The 26,394-nt window shown below is 44.3% G+C and overlaps 1 protein-coding gene across 2 annotated transcripts in view; it reads right to left on the bottom strand.

The window, feature by feature from the left end:
- Positions 1 to 26,394, bottom strand: part of ADAMTSL3 (ADAMTS like 3) — a 2,432,792-nt gene that overhangs the window by 485,182 nt on the left and 1,921,216 nt on the right. For both annotated transcript variants that reach the window (XM_085644288.1, XM_085644289.1), the window contains exons 16-17: positions 3,034 to 3,323; positions 158 to 287 (exon numbers count right to left, since the gene is read on the bottom strand). In XM_085644288.1, the coding sequence (XP_085500414.1) occupies positions 158 to 287; positions 3,034 to 3,323 (420 nt within the window). The remainder of the gene's footprint in view (positions 1 to 157; positions 288 to 3,033; positions 3,324 to 26,394) is intronic.

Genomic DNA, 26,394 nt, shown 5'->3' with positions numbered 1-26,394 from the left:
GTGCAGCATTATTTGAAATCACAACTCGCCCACTCAGCTCTTCATGGACTGTGAATGACTGTTCGCGGTCATTACAGCGATGTTATGTTTCATATCTGAAATATTATGGCATAAATGTGCTTTTGCTACCAATGCTAAGTCTGCGTTAAAGTGGTACCTTGGCAGGCAGGGTTTTGCGTTGCAGGCTTGGCTCATTGCAGGCGGACGCTTGGAGGGGTCGCAGAGAGTGTCATTGGCAGCCTCCTTGCTCTCCGTGTGCAGGCACATGGCGAGGGCGTCTCGCTTACCTGCATGTCAAAACACAGTAAGGGTTGTCAAGAGGGGAAGGCATTTTATATTTTAAAATCAAAACATGGACATGCTTCCAAGGCATTACTTTCTTACCTGCTGTAATGTTGGTAGTGGCCCTCGTTTTGGGGCCCAGGGCCTGCTTTTCGTCATCAGACTCTGGCCCAGAGCAAGAGAGAGATGGGCAGAAAAAGGAGACGGAAGGAGGGAGAAAAAATTAGGAAAACAGTGACAAAGGGAGAAAGTAGAGGTGGAAACGGACCTTTAACAGTGAGATAGAAAGTAAGTGTGAGGTGGTGAAAGCAAGGGCCTGACAGGAAATCACGGCGAGGCTGCCTTGGTATCTGGCAAACCTTGCATTCAGCAGCGCTTGCTTTAAGAAAAAAACCTGGCCCCTGGGCATTTTTTCCAACAAACACTGGCTGTTGAGTGTCAACTCCCATTCAACAGTGATGCACAGAGGACTTCACTCTGCCATTGCTTTGCCTTTTGGACTCGATTCAAAGTAAGTACTGACCGAACATCCTTGTGTTTCGGTTTGGAGTTGTAAGTGCAGAGTAAAGGGATTTGAGTTCTAGAACGTTCTCACGGACATTAAGTAGGGATTAGGACAACTACCGTATGCTCTGTCTAGCTAGCCCTCTGGCTGCATGTGCAGCGCAGACACTCTCACGAGCTGCTCCTGAGCCTGTGTGCACCACAGCGACCCCTGCTTGTGCACTCTTGTGACAGCTGGGGGCAGGTGAATCTCATGGAGTGGACTGAGTGCTTCCTTTTAAGCATAGGCTGTTATATCAGTCATTCTGCCGCAGACAGATGTACAATTCATCGTGTCAATTATTTTCCAGGTAGGGGCACGCCATACTATTTGAAGACGAGGAGTGCAATCAGTCACAGCCCCCACGTCATCCATTTTAGTGTGTGTTCACACATTTCATCTAAATCCGGTGAAACCTGAAATGCCGAAATAAGGAGAGGGGAGAGGAGGATATGGCTAGGTTCGTCCTCCTAAGTACTAATAACGCAAAAAAAGATCCGCCGATGGGATCCAATAGGTCAAGTTGACGGAGGCAAGCCGAGTCAAGGTTATTTAGGCTCCTCCACCCCGGCAGAACAGGAGGCAAATTTTGATTAACTACTAAATACTACGCGTTCAATCTAACCGTATGTAATTGATTTACGCTGACACTATTGTGCGCGTTTATTTTTCCTTTTTACTTTATCACCCATTCTTTGCACGGAATGGTACACATGGGGCGGTCCCCTTTTTATCCTTTACCAACTAGGAGCACGAATAAACTCATTTACGCTCACTAGCTAGGTAATTTTTAATTAAACCCACACCACTCCCCTCTCACTGCACTACACATAGTCTTCACTAAATAGTGCTCCTACGTAACTGTCGCAAGTCGCAGCACGCCCCAAGCAGTAGATGCTTGGGATGGCCCGAATGATGAAGCATGTCACCCAGGGGAAACCTTTGGTGAGTGAGGGGACTCAAGAAAAGTATTTTCTTTTCTCTATCTGAGGTGCGTCTTACTCACTAAGTAGACCCCTCCCGTCCCATCTAGCTAGGTTCTCTGATCCCTGATATCGGATTTTTTTTGCGAAACCTGAAATACATCAAAGACACAGAACACAGTGTCATGTGGGGAGACTGACTGAAAGCAGCCTGGCCTTTCAGCAGTGAGATTACCTGTACTCGGAACAAACATACTTTTCATATATGCTCTCTTCAAATGCATGCCCTCACTGATTGCCGGCTCCCTGCCCCTGTGAGCATATTTGCTCGGATAGTAATATTAGACCCTGCTGGTACAACATTAAGTATTAGTACATGTTTTTAACAGCATAGATGCCAAGCTAACAAGCTTCCCCTGGCTCTCGGATTCCCCTCCCCCAAGCAGGCAGGAAAGAGCAGAAAGCACAACCTTACATACAATGTCGTCATCAACATGCTTGGATTGCCCTTTGAAGAATACCAGGGCTTTGCTAGGTGCAGCGTGGCCCCTCACTGTTTCCTGCTAATAAACCCAGTCTCTGTTTCCTACCGCTGATACCGTATCCATCCCTTACAAACATCCTGCCCATGATAAATAAGCGAATACGTAAGTCTGTGAATAAATATTTAATTACATAAGATAAATATCCCTTTAGAAATGAAGAATGTGTTTTGTAACTCCAAGCTCGCCTTTCTTCACTCTTTTATGAGCTCTTTCTGATAACTTCGATGAGTATTTCATTTTGTGCACCATGTAGTTTTTCTTTGCATGAGATTCATGTCAGTTTTGGAATCAGCAATAATATCTTTCCCGAAAACAGCTCTGACTTTTAGCATTTCTATTTAGTTACACAGTGCAGCACAGGGCAGTGAAATGCCAAAGTACATATCTTGGAAGTTGTGAACAGCGCAAACTGCGCTTGAAAAATCGATTAAGCCTCAGCCACATTGTTGTGCTTCGAGAACATTGGGTCAGTGGAATACATTTTTGCACTGATCAAATGTTTTTTTTAGTGTGTACCCTATAGTAAGTTTGAGCTCTAAAACATACTTACAGACAGCTTTTATGAATTAAGGGCCAGTGCAACCTTTTGCAACAAACCTCGCACGGCAGCAAGTGGGAAGAAATACTGCCATAGGCGATGCTCAAAGGCACAGGCATTTCACTTCTCATCATTAATGAAACCTCAGTCATCACTATGAAACTAACAGAGTATCCAAATAAATGTAACTCAGTGAAGTACCTCCTTGGCATGTTGCAGAGCAGGGCGTGAAACCAATATATTCCCAATCGTAAATCCCATTGCGTTCCTCTTTGTAGCCTGGCGCGTCCTGTAGGGTTGCCACCGAATCTCCGTCGCATGCACGCAGCTGGCAGGCTCTTTTCGTTGGAGGCTTGTGGTCCTCACATTCCTCCTCTGGAAGCTCCATCTCAGCTTGAGTGAAAGTCAAAAGAATGCGACATTTAACTTCCCGAACCTGGAAGCCAGGGCCACACGATGCACTGCAAGGAGACCAGGGATCTGGGATGAACCTGAAAGGAATCCGCAACAAGATACTTATGTGAGACCAAAGGATTTAAGGACATACAACAGGAAGGCTCTCCAGCATATGAATGCATCTAAACATCACCGTTATCAAGGCACAGGCAGAAATGGACTGACAAAACCCCTACTGGATGGCATCTCAGACCTGATGGGAGCTTACACCGGCTAATGCAACATGGTGGGCAGGTGAGTGTGGTCACATTGGTTTCTCTCTACACCCGTCCAAATGCTGGGTAAGCAGTGTGGGCCAATGGGTTGTGCTCAGGGGTCACCAGAAGGTTTTCTGTGGCCCTTCAGCATGAGTGGGTGTCCAAAGAGACCACTGCATCCTTCTGCAGGAACCCCGGTCAGCAGAGTTGTTTCTGTCCAATGGTCATTACCCTTTGGGTAATCGCGCGCTGTATAAAACCAATAAGTAAATAGGTGGACTGTGGGGGGAACATGTGCCACAAGTGAACTGTGGGGGGAACATGTGCCACACGTGGATGGAAGACCTGCTCTGCCCACCCATTAAACATTACCAATCAGTGGATTTTTAAAATACCGTCTGCATAGGCAGAAAGTCATTTTTCTGCACTGAAGTCCAGTATGTCCATTGGTTTGCGTTTTATGGACTTATAATATATTTATACATATGAACTGCCATCACTAGACTTACATGTACTTAGTTGTGAATCTTTTCACACATCCCTATAATACAAATCCAGTATTTCTCGATCCTAAACGAAACACGAATGCAATAATAATGGGTCTTTTCTTGACCAAAAATGCGACAGCAGATTAATTTGCATATCCGAGTCAGCTGCTTCCCTGCTCTCGCTCCCATTAATATCGTAGTCTAAGGCTGAGAAGAGTATTCAATCAACACAAGCACTACTGGCAAGAGTAGACATCAATACGCATTCCATCTAATAATATTTAGAACATTCCGGGCACAAGGAGTATAGGGACAGCTTGCAACATTTCCAAAATATAGCTTCACCAAAAGTACAAGTTAATCTACTCAGCATTGACATAGACTACCAGATTCTGAAGCGAAATACAAAAGACAAGTGACCACAAGAGCAACTGTACTCTGCATTTATGACAGACATCTATAGGTAAGATTCTGATTTGAGTAACACAATGGTGGATGCCCTTTCATTGCGACATAGCTTTCTATGCTGTACACTATCAAACACACACACCAAGCAACACTGCAACATTCGCTTGAGTTAATCAACTCAATCTCATCTACAAACACATACTTGGAGCTGTACTGCTCAAACAAGTACATTTTCAAATAAAAACAGGCCACTAATTCTTCGAGAGCAATTGGGTGGAGGTTTGCAAAATGTTACACACAGAGTTATGTTTGTGGATTTAACACACACCAACAAAAAGGCTAGAACATGAAGCGAAACATTAAACCGTATAAGCCATCTGCCAATTCATTTGGGTTGCAAATGAAATAAACATGATCTTAAGAGAATGCTTGCTTCTGTGGCTTAAGAAATGCTAAGAACACGTCTGTTTAATTCCATGCAGTCACTGTTTCTGCACAGTGGTGTGCCTTTGGAAGAGCGGATCGACCAAGTCCATTTAGCTCGAAAGATATTGCCATGTCCAAATTGGGAACTGCAACAAATGACAAAAACTAAGATATAAAAGGGAGTGGAAAAAACAAGAATTGGAATGCCAGTCTGTCTCGTTTGGCCATAAAGGCAAAAAAAATGGCTTGAGAAATAGATAGTGCATTTTTTTTTAAACTTACATGCTGTTGTGGGTGGAAGCAAAATGTGAATGACAGTTGAATAGACCAACAAATGAAGGGGGGGGGGCGGTGGGGATGACTGAAAGGTGCTCTATCTATGTACGTATGTATGTATGTATACATATATATGAACAAGTTACTTACCTTCAATAATGCTCTTTCTGTTAGAGACTCGCAGGTTCCTCACCTTTTGAATATTCACCAGGTAGGCTGGATCTGGAAGCATTTCAGCAGTACCTCTGTGTGCCAGTAGGTAGCGCCGGTACACTGATGCTGTTCTGCTCCAGAAATGATGTGCAAAGTGTATATAGGCCACACTCCTGGGTGCTGACGTCACGTGCTTTTGAGAATGTCTATGCCCCCATACGCAGAGACCCAAAAGCAAATTGGTGGGACCAGTGTTGTGATTCCTAGACTTGGGATCTTATTAAGGGATAATCACAGAATGGGGAGGATGAGAGGTTTGGTGAGGAATCTGCGGCTAGACAGAGTTTATATCAGAAAGAAAGTTACAGAGGTAAGTAACATGTTCTTCTGATAGAGACTTCTAGCCGCAGATTCATCATATTTTGAATAGATGCCAAAGCAGTACTTAATTGGTGATGGTCCATCTGTAAATGGACTCAAACCAGAGAGTTCTGTAGAAAAGAGCAGTCAAAATACGCTTCTCTGCAGGCCTGTCCAGACCATAATGCTTCATGAACATATGGAGAGACACTGACGTAACCGCTGGCAAATGTCTAGGACAGGACTCCGCATGCTAATACAGTGGTAGCAGCTTTGGCCTGCTAGAATGAGTACTCAAACCTTCCAAAGACTGCTTTTTGGCCAATGTGTTGCAGATCTTAATGCCGAGCACCATCCAGTAAGAAATGTTTCTCTTCTACAAAGCCCTGCCTTTTTTTGTTCCAGCGAACCCAACAAAGAGCAGTCTTCTTTGGTACTATCTATTTAAAAGCTCATCACTCTCGTGTGGTCCAAGTGATGGAATGTCTCCTTAGATGGGGGAGACGGAGCATATAATGCCAGTAGGGTGATGGTTTGACCGACGTGCAATGGCATCACGTTTAGTAAGAAGGATGCTCATTTCTGCAGAATCAATTTGTCTGGAAAAAAGGTGATGTCTGGTGGGTTGACACAAAGGTTGAAGAGCTCATATACACTGTACTGATGTACTGGCGACAAGGAACACTGTCTTGAGGGTGAGAATCTACAAGGGCCAGCTGTGAAGCAGCTCGAAGGGAGTACAAATCAGGAGCCCATAGGATGACTTTGGCCCGGTTGTTCCTGATCTTCTTGGCAACTCTGAGCAGGAGTGGTATCGGCAGAAAGTCAAACAGAAGTCTCGAGTTCCACTCAAGGTGGAACGTGTCTCCGAGCAAGAGACACCTTGGAAACTCCAACACTCAGAAGTGCTAACATTGCATGTTCTCAGCAGGGATGAAATGATCGAGCCAAGGGTTTCCTCTTCGTGGAAGAGACATTGCGCTACCTCCGAATGCAATGGCCACTCATGATCTGCTGTGCTTCAATGGCTGAGTTCGTCCACCCTGGCATTCAAGGAGCCTGCCAGGTGGTTTACCACCAGGAATATCCTTTGGTGATTCAGCCATTTCCCGAGGCACGGAGCCTCCTGGCACAGGGTCTGTGACGTCACAATGCCCTGCTTGTTGTTGTACCACATTGTGGTGGGGTACATGAGCACCTGTATCTGGAACTCTCTTGAGGGCCCCTTTGCCCAAATGGCTTGTAATTTCAGAAGCAAAAAGGAGAGATGGGCCTCTGTCAGCTGCCTGGTGGGATGGGGGAAGGTGCAGCAGAGAAGAGATGAAGAGGAAGGCATATCCCCTGCGGACGATCAGCAGGACCCACCTGTCTGATGTTCTGGCTTGCCAACCTGGGAAAAATTGCTGAATCCTGCCTCCCACTTGGTGGCTGTACTCCCCTAAGGCTACGCTAAAGCGGTTTAGCAGGTGGGGCTGCAGTGGACTGGGCAGCTTATTGAGCTTGGGCGCGGGGTTGGTGGGCACCGCAGCCTCGACTGCAAAACTGCTACGTTCCTTGCTAAGGATGGGCTGGTTGGTGGTATGGGACAGCTCAACCAAACCGGTGAAAGGAGCAGTGTGTTTAATGCATCACAGCAAGACACACATTGTCTTTTTGGACATTGAATTATATATCAGCAATGGTTCCTTGCAGAGCAAACTTTACCGCAAACCTACCTCGTGCAATGCCATTCTTCATGCGGACAGCTCACACCCCTTACACCAAATCAAGGCCATCCCTTTCGGGGAATTCACAAGAGCCAGGAGGAATTGCAGCGAGGAACCTGAATTCCTCTCCTTCCTTGACATGATGAAAGCTAGATTCAAAATTAGAGGTTATAATCCTACCATTTTAGCAAGAGCAATACCAAGGAATGAAACCCTCAGAGATAGAGGCCTTACACCACACCCTACTCAACCTGTCAGACTGATCACCAATTACAATGAGCAGACACTCAATCTAGTGAAGAGCGTGAGAAAACACTTGAGCATACTCAAAGCTGATCAAAGTTTGACCCAATTTACTACACACACACCACAGATCACACACAGAAGAGGTAGAACCCTCAAATCTGTCCTGAGCCCTACTGTTCCAAACCTTAACACACCCAGCAACTGGTTAACCCAACACACACAAGGGTTCCACAAATGCGGATGTTGTGGCATATGCAGATGGGCCAGGGACACCACTGTGTTCCATGGACTAAATGGATATGAATACAGAATCTAGGGCCGCATCTGCTGCACTACCAAGTATGTTGTGTATATAATCACATGTAAATGCAGCCTACAATACGTAGGAAGCACTATCAGAACGCTTAAAGAAAGAATTAGCGAACACATCAGAGCCCTAAAACAGGGCAATGACAAGTACCCCAGGGGAGTCCATGTCATGACCTGGAAGGAACAAGGCACATACAAACAATTCTTGTTCTTTGGGATAGAACACGTTGCACCCAAACCGCGAGGAGGTAACAGGGAACTACTTTGGCGGCGCACTGAAGCATTATGGATCATGCGTTTAAAAGCAGTGGAACGCGGCCTCAATACTGATCATGAGATGCTATATTTCTTGTGAGATTAGAGTTCTGGTCCTCTATGTCTGCCGCAATTATACTCTGAATCTGGGATGTGACATAAGACTGGATTATGTATAGTTCCTGGCTGACCTCCGAAAAGATGTGCATGTATGAATCTGATTCCTTGCTCTTCTGTGATATGCCACTATGTTTTAATCTCCTAAATGATGTTCTGATATGTTTTCGCGTTTAGATTTCCCATCCCTCCCATATCTTTTCTTTCCAAATGTCCTACCTTAGGGGGGTATCCTTTTCTGTGACTGAGATAACTCCTGTAAACATCGGGATTTATTTTTCTGATGCACATTGGATCACTTTTTGACCTCTGTCTCTTAACCATGACGTAACGAAATGGACTATTGAATATTGTCCCAATGTTCTTAATTGATGCTCCTGATCTGCCATTTGTGTATTATCTAAATATACTTACTGATGTAAATTTGAGGAATGAGATAGTGAGATAATGTTGGACATAGAGCATTATGCGACACTGTAAAAGCAAGAAATGTAATTTATTTTATACGTTGTACCGAGCTAATGGCATTTGAAACAGACATAAGCACATGGTGATATTCCCAATGTCTTATGTCGCACCTGATGTGTTTCTTCCTACTATAGGTCTTTATTTTCATTCTCTTATTCCTCCCTTTTCCAGGCTCGTGGTGAGTCCCTCCAATTAGCATTGCCTCGCACATACACACTTTCGCGTTTACTTAGAGCGGTCTAGTCACTTTTTGTGGGATCTCAGTATTGATCGCGTGCCAACGTCCAGGAACCGCTCTTCCGGTCCCAGACGCATTGAGTGTCCTCGCTGGTGATTCTATTACGTCCACTCACCCTGCTACATACTCACTTCCGCCTTTCTTGAGCGGTCTAGTCCTTTTCTGTGATCACTATATATTGTCCGTATATGTCTGTGGACCGCTCTTCTGGTCCCAGACACTGTGATCATCCCTGCTGCTCTAGCGTACCCACTGATCAGGTTCGTGTTGCCTTCCTGTCCACATTGACAAGACGCTTGCCCTGTACTCCTATTGCTCACGTTTTCTGATATTTAATTCATTCACAATGACTACAACGTATTGTGATTGTGCAATTTCCTTTAGCCCACGCTCTTAATCCTCTGTGCATTTTTTACTGTTGCATCACTTAGTCAATTCTCTCCCTAAGACTTCTTGGGATTCTGCACTCATCTCACCCTCTGGAGTAGATGATTCTTGTAGTTTGCCCTCACCAGCTGCAGCATAACTTTATGCCGTTAGGCTGATTGAGATAACGGCCATCCTTACCGGGATGTGCCCATCGCTAGACGTGATTGAGGGGATGATTCCACCACTTCAGGAATTGCTTCCGTAATGATTATAATTGCACCCAGTCATACGGGTGGGAACAAGTGTACTTACGAATGGTTTCACTCCTCCTGTTACAGCCTCTCCAGCCCTCGGGCTGTGTCCAACCTAATCGGATCTTGTGATGGACCATACCAGTGCCATCATTACCAATTGAATTTATCTGTGTGACATGAACCTTATCACCATTTGAAGGTGAGAAGATTTACCTTTGCGTGTAATCCTTTTGGACGTCCCTCCACTTCCCCTCTCACTGGCTTCTTACTCCTTTTAGTGAATTATATTATCATTCACCTCTGGAACCCATATCCGGATTTCGTGGTTCTGCTTACCCTCATTTTCCAGCCGGGACGGAAGTACACCGGCAGAGAGGTGAGCCTTGTGAAATTTGCTCATCCTATGCCTTCCTCACCTCTCCTTATTACCCTGATATCTTCCTCATAATTTGTTTCTCCAGATCTCAGATCTCCGTTACTTGCCTTCAGGTAGGACCCATATCCCGGGATTGTCATCCCTTTTGCTTCACACTAGTAGATTATTGTCCCTCCACACTGGAGCATGCTGCTGCACCATAGTGTACTAGTTTAGTTCACCCTGGATCACTCTACTGTTCGTACATCTTCTCTTTCCTACCTTTGACTCACCACGCAACTCTACGATGTTTGACACTCTCCTGTTGTCTCCCTCTCCTTCCATTTTATTGAAATTTTGTAACTTCACCATGTCTATCTTATAGTTTTTCATCATGCAGCATCAACTGTTTGTCTCTCTACTGAAGGTTGTTTACTTGTCTTAAGTTTGTATTTTCCCACATCTGTGTCTCACCACTTGGCTGGGCCAGTCACCTTAACGTATCACCTTATAATGTTTCCATGCTCACACATGAGAATGTCACTTGTTTACCCACATTGGGTGTTCACCAATCCACAGTTGTTGCCTTTGACAGTATCTTTGGATTACTGTCATATTCATGTGACTTAGACACTATTGTTCTACTGCTTATCCTTACAGCCCTGATAAAGTCTTGAGGTATTCACCCAGATGAAACACGTGTTAGCTGGACAATATTCGAAGAATAAAAGAAGAACACATTTTACTTTGCACCTGTGATTGTGTCATTAAATATATACCTGTACTGTATTGCTGGATTGTGATAGATAGAGAACTGTCTCTGCTTTACTCTTATGACGTATGCACAGGCTTGTTTTCAGTGTGTATAATGCAGTTGGTGCTGTGGGGCAGATAAGCCCAGAGAGCGTGCAGTGACTCTGCTGCCTTTGAATGATTCTAATTGTTATATAGCTGAATCAGCCTTGTCTCCAAATAGGTGAATCTCATCTAAGGGCATGTCCATAAGGAAAGACTGGACATTGCCTGAGAACCCAGTTTATCGCAGCCGCACATGGCAGCAAATTGCAACACAGGTGCCAATGGCTCACCCGATGGAATTGGTGGTGTCCAACCCACAATGACCCGTGAACTTGACTGTATCACACCTGTCCTGGATAGACTGATCAAGGACAGGTCGGAGCTCTTCAGGGATACTAGGGCGGCTTTGAGCCACCAAGCCCCAAATGGCATAGCATTAGCGTCCCAGTAGGTAGGTGGTGTTTATTGATCGGACAGCCAGGCCAGTGGAAGAAACAAGTTGCTTCCCAAATGTTTCCACCTTTTAAAATTCCCTATCGGAGGGAGGTGTAGGAAAGTTGTTGGGGATAGACCTGCTCGTGCACGGTTGCCCCACTAGGAATTTGCAGAAAGCGTGCTGAGAGAGGAATGTAGGGTTGCCTGGGGCAGGGCAAGCTGAGCAAACTCATCACTAGTATCATAATCATTGTCCGAGTTCATGCCTAAAAGTGAGTGTAGGGTGTGTTGTCTCCCTTGTTGAGACAGCAGAACAAGAGGAGGGAATGGTGCTGCAACTGCTGTCGGGCACAGGTTTGGTCGAAGTCGGACTGACGCTGTCTCAGAGTCGGACAGTACAATGCATATTTCCTCATCGTTCATCAATGGATTTGGTAGCGGCATCAAAGTCCCTGTTGGAAGGTGGGTTATTTGAAGGTGTAGGTAGAGACCTATCACTTGTAAGAAGGCCACAATCACAATATAGGGACCAGTCAAGGTCTCAATAAATTGTTCCCTTGCTCAACCCTTGTTAGCTGGCTGCAAGCAGGCAGGCTGAACTTACGAGACAGGTGTGTAAAGCATTTAAAAACATCAATACATTAAATAAGTAAGACACAACACACAATAAAAATCCAACACCAATTTATAAACATTGGAAATACTTTTACGATTAAAATGACACCAAAATGACAAATATCCAATGTAGGGAACTGGAGACATGAATTTTGAAAGAACAAACACTTTCTAGTGCCTAAAAGCCAAAAGCTCCATTTTGAGAAATCTGGTCTCGCTTGACATAGTCAAAGTTTCAGGCCAACTGCAATGGAGCATGGGTCAGATACAGTTCGTGGTAGTTCCCGGTCAAGTTTTTACCATCTGACTTAGCCACTTTTTTGGAGCTTTTTCTCTCGACGTCAAGCGAGGCTCCTCATCAGGCCAGCTTTGGGTTCGATGACAGCGGCTTGGTCCAGTGCAAGGCCTCGGTGGTCTCCAGGAAGTCTCTTCAATGACGAAAAGCTCCGGAACTTCAGTGGAATGCGGTTTGATGTCGCTAGCTTGACTCTCAATGACACGTCAGTTAACTTATAGAGCTTTTTACCAAAAATTCTCCAAAGGTCTCCAGACTTCTGGATCTTCTTCCAGAAGGACACTTATGGTGTTTGAAACTTTCCGCAACACCAATCCAAGGTTCCAAAAGCTCTGAGTTGCTCCTTGGGATGTTGGGACTATGTCTTCTACAATGCACCTGGCCAAATCCTTTAAAGTCTAGCTGAAGGTGGTCAGATGGTTTCTTCGTGCTGGGGATGATGCAGGCAGAGCTCTTCTAACCTGTTGCTTTCAGAGAGTCCACTGCTTTACTTTTCAAAGCAAGGCAAAGTCCTTTTAAGTGGTAGTTCCACAGTGTGCAGGAGGTGCAGTAATTCTGAATGCAATCCTCTTGGTGTAGGCCAGGGTTCCAGCAGGGGAGTCCTTCTTCCTGTAGTTTCAGGCAGTAATCTCCCATATTTATCCAGTGTTCTTGGGTGACAAGGAGGAGGGGCACCCTTGACCAGTGGTGTACAGGGGGTCACCCAGAAGTATGACAGCTTTATCCAAAGTGTGACCCAGTCTTGTCCCAGAAAGCACTGTTCGTTAAAATCCAAAATGGAGAAATGCTCTACTGGAGGTTAAGATCTGACTAAGCCAACCCACTGGCGTGGCTAACTTTCCCTAACACTCCCCTCTTATCCCCTCTGCTAATTCAATTCCTAGGGTTCCTGTCTGGCTGAGGGTGTAGGAATTGGAGGTGAACCTGTGTCCTGTCCTGTCATTCCCTCTTTGAAGAATAGTTTGGCTACTCCACACCCATCCTGCCTTTTGCTCTGCAACTGTAGATCTCCACCCACCAGATGTCCGTTGTCTCTATGAGACCTCTTCCCTTCTCATCAGAGCAGTTTGGCTCAGCCTGTCAAAGGCTGGCCAATCAGAATAGGCTGCTGGTAGGCTGGATTTTGGCACATCAGAAAAGCAAGATCTATAATTTATTTTCTGTAATAGTTATTATAAATCTAACACTGGCAAGTTCTTGAATTTATCATAATTATTCTTTTAAGTCTTAAAAGTATTATTTTAGCTCACTCCTGTCAATAGTTACACTTTATTAAAGTATACCCATGTTAGCGATGGAGCTTAATGTACCACAATAGGAAAACACTAAATTGGCAGTTTTTCCTCACCAGGGCATATAAAACATCTTTTATAATGTCCATGCTTAATGTTAAAGGACACCCTTCTCCTGGGGCACCTAGGGGTGACTTATATGTAAACATAAGGTAGCTTAAGACATTGGTACCTTTAATTCTGAAGTCGAATTTGCCTATAATTTAATTTTTAAAACAGCCAGCAATGCAGGACTGCCTTTAAAATGACAGCAGTGCACACTTACATGCATTAAATATACTGGACCTCTAAACCTACATGCCGTACCATATACTTGGGGCATGCAGGTTGGGTATCAAACCAATTGTAATTGCACCTAATTACCATATACCTTTTAAACATAGCACTGGCTCTTTAGCAGAGCACAGGGCACAATCAAAGCCAGTAGCCACCAGTATCAGTCAAATAATAGGGGTGATCAGGGCAATAAGGATGACTTTCTCAGAGTCCCAGCGACCGTTGTGGAACATGGCACCAGAGGCATGGTCTGGACCACATCTGGAGACTTTGTGCCGGGCTTGGTGGGTCCTACTGATGCCAAGAATGAATCCGCCGGCAGTAGTCCAGATGGACTTTAGGCTCTTTGGGGCCAAAAGGCGCACCAGAGGGAGTCGGCAAGGATCCAAAGAGCCAGAGCATGGCTGTTGTGGAGTAGTAACATCTCTGGAAACTCAGGTTGTAAAGGAACCAGTTGAGGGATCTTATCCAAAGTCAGGTGACTACAGGAGTGAGATCGAGAGGTATCGCGCCACACCCACTCAGATAATTGCAAGTGGCGAGGGGAGGGACAAACCCCGCTTCAATTTCTTGTGTTTCTTTTGGAATTACCAGACGATCTGGATCATGACAAAGACCGGCCTCAAGAGTGGCTTCGTTGACTCCTAGAGCAGAAAGCAAGTCAGGACCAAAACTTGTACTTTGACCACAACCTAGGTCGAGGAGCCTTCTTATGATTGGTGATGTAAAGTTTTGCTTCACGGTGCCGGATCGCCTTCAGGTCCATTGTAGTTGTGACTTGACCACAGACACCACAGGCACACTTTCTTTTTCGAAAATCTCTTTATTGCAGTTTTCATGGTTAAGAAACAACAGCAACAAACACTGGTACCAGGACACCTGGGATTACAGCTTAGTACTTCATTGCTATACAGTGTTACAACTGGCAGCTCAAATAGAAATCGGTGTGTCTAGCTGGGCGATGCTCGAGGTCCTAGAATGCATTAATGTTTACATCATGGTAATACATCATGGAAGTATTCCACCCACTTCCCCTATATCCTTCTGTGTTGTCCTGGGCAATCACAGCCTTTATAGACCATGGCCTCCGCTAGTGCACAATGGTTCATACCTCATAGCCATTCTATCAATATGGCGGACCACCAGTGTTTAGTAATGTCCCTTTTTGCTACTAGACAGCTGATATTTTATAACATTTTGTCTCGAGTTGTGCCATCCCTCCGTTGATGTATGCACAATATCGCCCTGTAGGGTTCATGTTCTCTAGCGTAGCTCAAGACGGTGCAGAGGGTGGTGTGAATTCTGGTCCAATACATACAAATCCTTCAGTAGTCCCAAATCATGTGGAACAGGGTTCCCATTGTCGAGTGACAGCAGGTACAATCAGCACTTGGGGATTCATGCATTTTATGGAGCTCTTCTGGTGTGTCGGAATTGTATCAGGCATGGTCTGAAGGAGATGTCCTTTATCCTAAATGGCATTTTGGCGTCTCATCAGTATAACCAGTCATCATAGTCTAAGTCGCCCACATTGGCCACCCAATGCTCCCTCAGTGTCACAAGAGGATCTGGAGTGCTAACCACCAATGTTCTGTATAAAATGGATATCCCTTTGCTCTTGATGATCTCAAACATCAGTGGGTCTCAAGTGGGTTATGTTCTGAAATGGACCCTGGGCCTTCCTGTGTTTAACCAGGCATGTCGTAAATGGAGAAACCTGTGATCTGTGAATGTCAAATTCGGTACTGAGATCAGCATACGACTTAATGTGTGATGAGGTCCAGACATCTCCCAATGTAGTTATGCCAATTTTGTCCCACGCCTTAAATCCCAATAGGCTGGCAATCGAAGGCAGCCAGTCACCCAGCCACAGGGGGCAGCACCCACGTGGGCCGCCTCTTCCAGTTAATGTGTTTCAGTCCTTTAAACCAGCAGTTATCCATCCATTTTTTGGCACAGGGAAGGTCTATTGGTGTTCAGGCTACATATAGAAACGCAGAAACCCCTTGTTCTTCGACTTCTCTAAGTTCTAGGCAGATCGAGGGGTCTTGAAAAAAACACAAGAAACTCTACCCCTATGTTTGAAAAGAACTAAGTATCATAAATTTGACTCCTAAAGGGTATGGCACTCATGGAGAAGAAAAAAGGAAAAAAGAATATTGTAACAGAGTTACAAAAATGAAAAAGGAACAATACAAGTGCAGCAAAGCACAAAACGATCACAATGGATAGAAAATAGTTTCCTTTTTATTTAGAAACATATTAATATGAGCATTTGATGACTCGTTTATGTTCTTTTGCAAAAAGTCAATAACATATAAGACATACTAAAAAGCTGTTCAAAGAACAGAAATATAGTGCAGAGATAAGCCAAAAAACAGGTTCCCAGGCAGGGGGAGAAGAAAGAAGGTATGGAGTAGGGGAACAATTTTCAATCAAACAGGCATACACTCAACTTCAAACAGCTCGCATTCATACATCATCACAAAAATATCGAGGGGTCTTCACTGCCCATGTAGTACGAGTCATTGATTGAGACAACAGGCCCCCCTGATGGGTATCTGTCACAGACATTTGTTTGTGACAGTCCCAACAGGTCTTAAATCCTGTTGTTTTAGGGGTGAGATTCCTTGCACAAATAGAAATTTTGGACAATATAGAGGTATGTGTCTCTGAAAGATGAGAGTGAACAGTCCAGATCCACATTAGGTGGCATGGAAAAAAAGAAATTGATATGAGCGCATGGGAGTGGTGGCTATATAGGCTCCACATGTCATTTCCGGAGTGGAGAGGTATTAGTGTGCAACAATATGGCACTACGTACCGGCATGCAGAAGTACTAATGAAAAGTTTTCTGATCCAGTCTGACGCCTAGGAAATATTGACAAGGTGAGGGATCTGTGGGTAGAGGTCTCTATCTGATATCAAATATATATTCATTTTTTTAAAGGTACGGAGCACTCGTGGGGCTATTTAAAAATGTATTTATTGTCAAATTCCCTATAGACGCAGTTCGGTGTAATATATCCACTCAAGAAGGGGGGAGAGGTTACCTTCCTACCCGGCCTCCCCAATCAAAACACTATACACACAACAGAGAGGTAGACAGTCTTTTCGCACAGAGCACATGCCATATACACTCAATAATTGAGACACAACATACAGTCCTACCTCCCTGTTGTGTGGATAGAGGTTCGGTGTAATGCCTTCTTCCTTGCTGGGAATACATATTGCTAATAAAAGTTCCTGATTTGTTTAAATCCCGTGAGCACCATTCTGATTGCCTCTCATCTAGCCAATGAGAGGACCGTCAGTGTCTTTCTGTCCCTGTTATTACAGTAATCAGGCCGATCCAGTGATGCAATGTCATCCGCCATTTTGCAAGTTTTATTAGAGGCGGAATGCTACCTCACCCACTTTCACCCAAAAGGCCCCAGGACCCCACAGGGGACACATTAGTCAACTAAACTGCCAGACCCGAGATAGATAGATATATGACCCAAAATATATATATATTCACCAGTTATAGTTATCTCAAGTAACTATAACTCATGCCCTAAAGTAACAATAACTTGCACCTCTGCAATGCACAGTGTTGTTATCAATGATGTAATTTCAGATGTCCTTAAGGATATTATCAGAGCAGTACAGAACATGTTATGCATGATGTAATATGTAAGGGTAGAAGCAGTGCATGGTGAGGGCATGCCTATTGGGTGTGTCAAAGAGTCATCACACCATTATATGAGGGCAAGCTTATTGGCTTTATTGACAATAGTAAACACTGTCACAGTCTTTCATCTACACTTCTCAGGCCACATAAGACTAGCAACCAGGGTCCCTGCAATTCTTAGCTGAAGATCAAAAGCTCCAGCTCTGGGAACGCTGGGGTCATGTTTTAAATGCAATGTAAAGACTTAAGGCAACACAGATACAAAAGTGACATAATAAAGTTGATTAAGCAAGCAAAAAATGTTTTTATACAGGAAGAACCAACAAATACTAATATGCTAGATAGAGTATCGAAACTGTTTTTTTATTAATTCAATATAAATACTAAAAAAGACCCAATCATACTGCTTCATTCATACCATTAACATAGCCAAGACACAATGAAACAAATATTCTATAACAAAGGCAATGATCACAGTTGATATATAATTATGAAAAACAAATGTGGCAAGACGGTAGTAGACTGATCTGTTCATGTTTTAAATGCCCAGGGAACACAGAGTAACTTTAAATAAATGATTTCTGGGGTACTGCTGCACTCCCTACAGCTTCCCTCCTCACTTTTGTAACATGTTGTTGGTGTCCCTGCCCAGATAGCGAAGTCACAAAGCAGGAAACAATATGTAAATTAGCTCACAAAGGGCCTTATGGGGCATTCCTTGCCAAGAGCAGTGTATAATAAATAAAAACCTCCTGCCGCTCATTTGTTATTACTTTTGGGACCATATTTAATTTTTGGGGGGTCTCCTGGTCTCACTCAGGACATCCACAGCGTCATCTGCTGTTGGGGGTTCACAGGGGGAGGCCCAACGGTGCTGCCTACTCCCAGTATGCAGCCCCTAACCTCTGGGACTGCACAGGAGGTAGCAGCCATTTCCTTTGTGCTCCTACTGAGCGGGAGCTACCTTCATTTTCTCTCCCACCCACGACAATAAAAACACAATTTCCTTCAATATGCCCAGGGGATGAAGTCCTGGGACAGTCTAGCATCAGGCCATGCGGGATGGTGTCCCTGGGGGAAAAGAATGGCACGGGCAATGGGCCCAGAGTCCACCTCCTAAAATAACAAAATAAATATATGCCAAACCCTTGCCCACCCTGAGGAAATTCAAATAAATACAGTCCCACTCTGCCAAAAAACGTTTTGCCTGCTCCAAGGTACTCCCTCTGGGCCCCCCTTTAAAAGAGTTTGGGGTAGGGAATCCCCACCCTACCCTCTTTTGTCATTTTTCTAAAATGTTTTCAGAACAGGGGACCAAGTCCCCGAGTCCTGTAATGGCTGCTGCAACACTTCTGTTCATGTTGTGGCTAGACAATCCAATGCATGATTCAAAACGGCCTGTCAGTCATTCAGAAGGCTTGAATATTTGAATTTCAGCTTAACTATTAATATATCTAATAATTGTTAACCTTAATTTCACAGAAACTACTGAATGGATTTACACCAAAGCTATCTGGCAAATTTGGTGTAATTCTGTTCAGCCATTTTGGCAGTAGCCACATCTAAATTGCATTGGGAAAAATAGTTTTGGGGCACTCCTGTTTTCTCTGCGTTTTCTTTACAGATCACCCCAAAATTTTCCAGGAACGAGCTGAGATGAATACGCTCTTTTTTCAAAGTTATGTGAAGATTCGTCTAACGATGCCAAAGTTATTAGCGAAACAAACACACCCTTCTTATGGAAAGTATGAACTAACCATTGCTACACAGTAGCGACCGCCACTGTGTAATGTTTGTATTTGTTATGTTTTTTAAATTGGTTAAGGCTGGTGAAACAGTTGAAGCTGTCTCTAATTCAGACTTACAGCACCAAAGAAAATATTTTCCTGGCTGTGTGCAGAATAACACACTTACTCACAGCCTTATGAATGCTTCACTGGCCAGTCCAGTGCTCACTGCTGTTACACAGCCAGAGACATAACTTATAGTCTTAAGCGAAATTTAAGTTGAACCCAGAGGGTGCAAGGATCACAAAAGTGTGATGGAAAAGCTGCATTTCCTGACCTTCCACAAACAGCTTTCAATGTCTTTCTTCCTGCACAAATGGAATGTGTTGCAGTCTCACTTACTGCTCACCTGCTTGGTACTTACTGATTAATCAATTCAATCTGGAGGGAGAATGGCTAGAGCAAGGCCACCTTGCACATTCAACTGAAAACCCCACCCTGAAAAATCCATTAGCCAATGACTCTCCAATAAGGATAGGATCTGAGGATTGATCTGGTGCCAGCATTTTAAGTAACTTAATTGTCTTGCCCTCAGTGAAGCGGCAGGTTTAGGACGCACAACATGCTCCTGGTGCGAGGTGCTGTCGAGCAACACCCGTACACAGGGCCGGCCCTTGCTCCAATAGCGCCCTGGGTGGAGAGAAATTTACCACCCTTGCTACTGCTGGTGAATAAAAAAATGAGGCAGCAGTCCCCTTTCACAGGTCAGTTCTTGGCTTGGCTCTGAAAACACCTCTCTGCACCTTCACCAGCTCACTGAATCACACACAACTTAGCTCCCTCAGACTGGTTGTTTGTTGGTGAGGCATGTTAATGTGTGGCCGCAGAGAGTGAGAGGTAGATGGGAGGGCAAGGTAAGGTGCTGGTAGGGTGCTTAAAACAACACCAGCAGCACGTTAAATAAAGATTAAAAGCACTTGCAACTGAACCAATGGAGTCACGGTAGGGGGTGTTGCTGTTTGCAGGACGTTTGAGCAGCCAGTTCTTTTCTCCTCTTTGTTGATTGGCGCCCTGGGCATGCGCCCAGCTGGCGCATACCAAAAGCCAGTCGTACCGCACTGGAGTCATTTTCACAAAAGGAAAGCGGGCTCAGACTCTATGTAGGACGAATACCAGATTTAACAACACAAACAATAAAATGTATGAGATTCACTGTAACACCTTATAAATCCCAAAATTTTAAACTCAAAGTAACAGAGAAAAAGCAATGGAAAAGGATTCCAATGGTCTGTGTTATTACTAAAATTAAGACGATGAAGCATTGCAAACCTAGGACATTTATTGCAGCATAAATCACTAATGGAATCAATTATATCTATGTGTGAAGGCAGGGTGGGGCTTGCCGCTGAACAGTTGGGATTCCTGGACGCCCTTCCAAATCAGACATGGCGCGAATGGCCTAAACCAGCCCCAACAGTGGAAGCAGATGCAGATACCTGACTCCACACAGCCATTAGAAACAGGATCCCCTACCTTTCAAGATATTTCCTGCTAGGCAATACATAGAACAGTCGAGGAACCTGGTGGTATGGTATCTTACTTATATGGTTTCTGTACGGCCATATACAGTCCACCCTTACGCTTGAAGCTGCCAGGAACTATTGGAAGAAAGCCTTACAGCGAGTCAAAACTGCCCTAGATAAAACTCTGATCTCTCTCTCTAGCAGGACACATTAATCACAAGAGTTATCTTCACATTTTTAATGCTACCTGAAAACTGGATGCACAAGCAACTCTGCTGAAGGTGTTTTTAAATCATAAGTTATTGCTAAACACAGCGCCCCCTCCCTCCTTCCCTAGGTCAGCGCCCAGTGCGGCCGCACCAGTCGCACTGCCCTAAAGCCAGCCCTGGAAATAAAGCGTTCTCCATTGTGATCTAGTACACATCTTACGGAGACGCCCTTCCACACAGACATTTTTGCAAAGACTATGGGTAGCTCTTGTGGCTACTGACGATTTTGCTGTGATTTCCTCAGACCAACTTGCGTTATTTGGTGACTAGTCCGATGGTCCTGTTGTATCTAACCATTAGCGGCCACAGGTGCGACATCTTCGGTAGCAGCCAAGACGTGGATCCTGCGGCACTGGCGGCAGACTCCTGTAACATGTTAGAGGGGTAAAACCAGCCACGGTCGGTAGTAGGAGTACCTGCAGGGCGGTGACGTGGGGAGGGGCAGGGTGCAGGGTAGTAAACTGTGGATTACGGAGGTGTACAGGTAAGTAAACATATAAATTAATAAAACAAATTTCGTTGCGTGCACAGCATCGCATTTGGGGATGCAGTGCACGCAACGAAATTTGTTTTATTAATTTATATGTTTACTTACCTGTAAACCTCCGTAATCCATAGTTTACTACCATCCACCCTACCCCTCCCCCTCCCCACGTCACCGCCCTGCAGGTACTCCTACTACCGACCGCGGCTGCTGGCTCGTATGATTTGATAAAGAAACACCGCGTGGCTCCCTGTCAGAGACTGAGTTGGACGACAGAGCATGCGCACCCGCATGACGGGGCCCCTTGGTGATAGCCCTAGGCTCTGTGCACGTGCACCGTCAGCAAGGAATCGTCTGGCTCGTGGGATGCAAGAACAAGTCCCTCTTGGAACAGTAAATATTAACAGGCTACTTGGACAGCAGCTTTGTTAACAACTCCTGGTGACAGAACTCAATGACATTTCAGCACAGACGTAACTCTATTTTAAGGATCCCCAAGCAGGACACCAGTACAAAGAGCTGCATGGAAACAAAAGATACCATAAAAGAGGGGCCGTCTTTCCAGGCATGGAAATGAGACGGACCTCAAGTAATGGAGAATATTCACATCAATAAATGAACAATCACTCTCATGACACTCTGGGGATGAGCACAGGCATAGAGGGGGGATTTGGCTGGAGGGGCTGCTTTTTCAGGTTTGCAAATGAGGCAGACATCATGGAACAGAGAATAGTCACCTTAATTAATAAATAATCACACTGAGAAGTTGGGTGCACCCATACCGAGGGCAGAGCACAACAACACACTACATCCACAATAAAAAAAAGAAAAAAAGACTCTATGGAGAAAAATGTGCACACAACAGAGATGATACTGACTGCAGAAAGAGCTTTCAACCCCCCACAAAAACACCTGTGTAAGAACACAGCATAGCAACCAATCAAAAACATGGTAAAAGAGAAATGTTCCAGTGGAGCGACAAACACACTAGAGACAGAAAATCAAAGATTCACAAGCAATTCAAATTGACATCAGCCATCCTACGAGTAAGGAGAAATTGAATGGCCCAGTGTGGAAAACAATGTTTCCTTTAGCAGACAGTTTAGGTTTTCCATAGTGAGACTACAAAGACCATCCCAGTGAGCATTGCTACACCATAGTAGGGACAAAGTAGTAACTGTAGGTGCCAACCAGACAGAGCTAATAACAATTACTAAAGTTGCAACCACACATGGGTTAACATTAGCAGCAAAAGCCATGACCACAACTATCAGTGCAGCTGGAAAAATGGTTGCAAGCACAACAAGAATCGCCGCAGTGGCCTCAGAGTTCTCCTCAACAGGTACCACAATAGTGACCACAGGTGCCGCTTCGACAAGAGCAACAGCAGCAATCATATTTGCAACTGGAAAGGCAACAGCTTCGATTACGGCGAGGACAACAGCTCACACAACATATTTCATTACACCACAGACCCCAGAAGCATCAACAGCTTTTGGTGCTTCAGGGATCACAGCTGCCAGAAAAGCAGTGATCACCATAGCAGCACCAAACGTAACTTCAACAGGAATCACAGCAACAACCACATATGCTACCACAGCAGAGACAAAAGCATCATCAGCAACTGTCCCTACAGCCGTGACTGTAAATGCTGAAACTGCTTTTCTGCATGCTCTTGTTTACGTTAGCACATTAAAGCAAGGCTGATTGGCGTTGCCAGTGCTTGTTCCTTTGTGGACAGCTTGGAGTCCTGCATCTAGGATTTGCTGGCACCATCCCGGGTCCCAGAAAACAGTTTCTCCCTCTCTCCCCAAGAACCAGGCATGCTGGAGATACTCATTTATAAAGTGATGATGAATGCCAGCAGCACATGAAACTTTATTGGAGGAAGCCACAATATTAGGGTAACAGTCGTAGTTTTCATCTTAATACTAATTACTAATTTAAATAACATCATATTGCCTAAAAGTACATTATAAATCAGGAGAAACTACTCAACAGGCAAGAAAAAAGCGTTTGCAATTACATTAAATCAGACAATAATTTGTAGTTCTGGTAGCTATAATCCCAGCAGAATATTACAACAAGCATTTGCAATGCAATAGGTCTCGCATTTATACGAGTTTGAGTTATTGGCATTGTAAATGACAATGCTTTTTATTTAAGTTTGGCAACATAAATAAAAGGCACTGTCATTTACAATGCCAATAGCACAAACTCGTATAAAAGCGAGATCTATTGCTTTGCAAATGCTTGTTTAAGTGTTACCACTTGATCACCCTATAGCTAAAACCCGGTGAAAGTGTGGTGTTAGACTGAATGACGAACTAATGGTATATCAACCCGTGTGTGTAAAACCTTGGTAAGGTTAGACCAGGAAGTACCTCCAATGCGGTTAAAGCACTGTAATTCTGCAAGTAAAACACTCTGCGTAAATTTGCAGTCTAACTCGGATTACCAAGTGATTAGTAACGTAAACAACAAAAACAGCATCTCTCTAATGCCGAAGTCTTGCCACTATATCAGTAAAGAGCACAATCTACGGAAGGTAAAAGATGGGAATGAGTATCATGAGAGCGCATGTATACGTGGCCCCGAACACCAGGAATTAAACGAGCGTCTGCTTACCAGAAGATCGTCATTTAACGTCCCGATTCTATGAAAGAGAAAGTCTATGTAAATAATCTGTGTAACTCTAGGCCGTAACGGAGGAACTGAAATGCAGTGCTTAATTCCTAAACAACTCCCCGCTCTTGCCTTCAAACGTTGCGTGCGCGAGAAAACCACGTGACCGCTGGAAGGCGTGTGCACGTCAAGACGTGTGGGAATTTTCTTTTATAAGGAAGGAAAGTGATCATACAAGCCTATGCAACTTTATTGAAAGGTGACAACCACCTTATTTTACACAAAACAAAGAAGCCAATCAACCATGATACGAAATCGGGGTGTCAATCTAGTACCCCTTCAAAGTAACACGTGCTTAAAACGTGAAAAATATACTCGTGCATCTTTGTAGATAAACATGCTTACTAAGTGAAAAAACGCAACCATGAAACAGAGAATCAAAACTAAGAAATAAAAAAAATAAGTCGAAATCCAAAGTTTGCGGCATGAGATAGCTTGATAATGGCTGTGCCAGGGACTGGGAGCAAGGAGAAGGTAGGGATTGAAAATTGAGTGGGTTTTAGAGAGAAGGAGGGAGGGAAGAAGAAAGCAGAAGGTGCGAATTTGAACATAACAGCTGCCCACTTTGGAAGTGGAGTACTAGGATTGGCTCCAAATCCAGTGGTTCTGAAAAAAATCGCTTTACCTCCCCACCCCGTGCCTAAACAGGAATGTGACCATGAGTCATGTAAAACAGCAGAAAAATAGACGTGGTAATTTTATGTACGAGAATGCGGCAATACTGAACGTTTTACCTTGCATGTAGTATATTCTTGGAAATGGCATACTTAAGTAAATGTCTGTACTGTGTTAAAGTTAACCAGACTCTAGTAGACTGGCTAACCATTGAGTTCAGAATGTGGAAAAACGTGGAAGCTCTGTGCTTGTTAGTTGGACGAAGTCCCTCTCAAATATGGCCGCCATGTAAAGGAGGCTTCCTTAGTCCTCTTTCCATTATGAACATCCCGCCCTCGCTCTGCGTCCTCGGCAGCAGCAACGATCGTCCAACACTGGTTGTTGCTGTGGCGTTTGCAGGTGAGAGAAGAGGCGGCAATATTATAAAACCAGTAGGCGATGTGCGATTACGGGGTATGAGCAAATAATGATGAAAAGTGCAATATATAATAAAAGAAAACGAGGCCTGATGGGCACAGAAAACATGTATTGCGCAAGAGACAGAAAGTAAATAACAGCGGCATGTGATAAAAGCAAAAGGATGGGACGGTGTATAATTAAAACAAGAAGGGCTGGGCGAGAAGGGAGGGGGGAATGCCAGCAACAGAGGAGCCCGCGAAAGTGAAAGTGATCGTGATTACGATCGCTACAGAGGAAAGACACATGGCGCTGCGCGCGTGCACGTTCACGTGCACTGTAGCTTTAGGCCACGGCAGCACTTTGAAAAGCCCAGTTATAAAATGTCTCTTCGAGCCTTTGGCTCGCGAGACCTAAAAAGGGTTCCTCAGTCTCTTCAGCCTGCTGCAGACACTCCCTTAATTTTAATCACTTATGAATTGGATTGCAAGTTAGAACTGAAAAAAGAGGGGCCTTTTTCAGCCTGTTTCAGCAGCTAACAGCAGCAGGCGAGCTCACAGTCGACCTGTGTGCCTATGAGCCTGCCTTCAGCTTGCCTCTTGTGGTTAAAGAAGAAAGAAAGCTGTAACTGTGGAGCTTCTTGGACAGCTGAAACACCAAAAGAATAAGCAACAGGGCCACCCCATCATCTTGGATGACTAGTCTTGTAATAATGTTACTCCTATGATAGGTTTTGTGGGAATAGCATCAGATTCATGGATTAAAGATTTTGGTCAGTGGCATGTATAGTGTTTGATGTTCAATATAATGAAAATAAACAAAATAAGACCTATTCCCTAGTGGAGTAGAAAACCCAGTACTTCTGCACCCAAAATTACCAATATTGCTTGGTCGTTAATTACAAGGGGCAGAATCAGTCTATCACTGCAAATTTCCCGCTGAATATTAGGGAATTGCTGTGGAAACGAGTATTTGCACTCTGCTTTTCATTGGCTTTTCTCACATATGGGTAATTATCTTCAGACATGTTCCACCAGGTTTTATCGGGTAAAATGTGTCCATGGAAACCCCAGAGGGTGCGGTTTTACCAAATAAATTTTTAACACTGATATCGTCAGAATCTTCCGTTTCTGCCCAAAATGTTATTACATCTTGTTAGAAATGGGGGACTCAAGTTGGCAAGGGTTTGCATCTTTGTCTAAGTAGGGATCCTTCTTCCTAGTCAGGGCCCTTCTCAGCGCCTTGGTAGCATGGGACGAGCAGACAGGCCTATCTCAGAGGCAGTATGTAAAGCATTTGTGCACAAGACCAAAACGACAAAAATCCACAATACAGTACTAAAAATATGATTCTTAAAAGGTAGAAACAGTTCTGTTCCAAGAAAATGTGGGATGCAAC

The sequence above is a fragment of the Triturus cristatus genome, chromosome 3_1, assembly GCF_964204655.1.
Source record: "Triturus cristatus chromosome 3_1, aTriCri1.1, whole genome shotgun sequence".
In the NCBI taxonomy this organism is placed as follows: Eukaryota; Metazoa; Chordata; class Amphibia; order Caudata; family Salamandridae; genus Triturus; species Triturus cristatus.
Note: the sequence above shows the minus strand (reverse complement) of the source record. Positions and strands in the feature narration are given on the sequence as shown.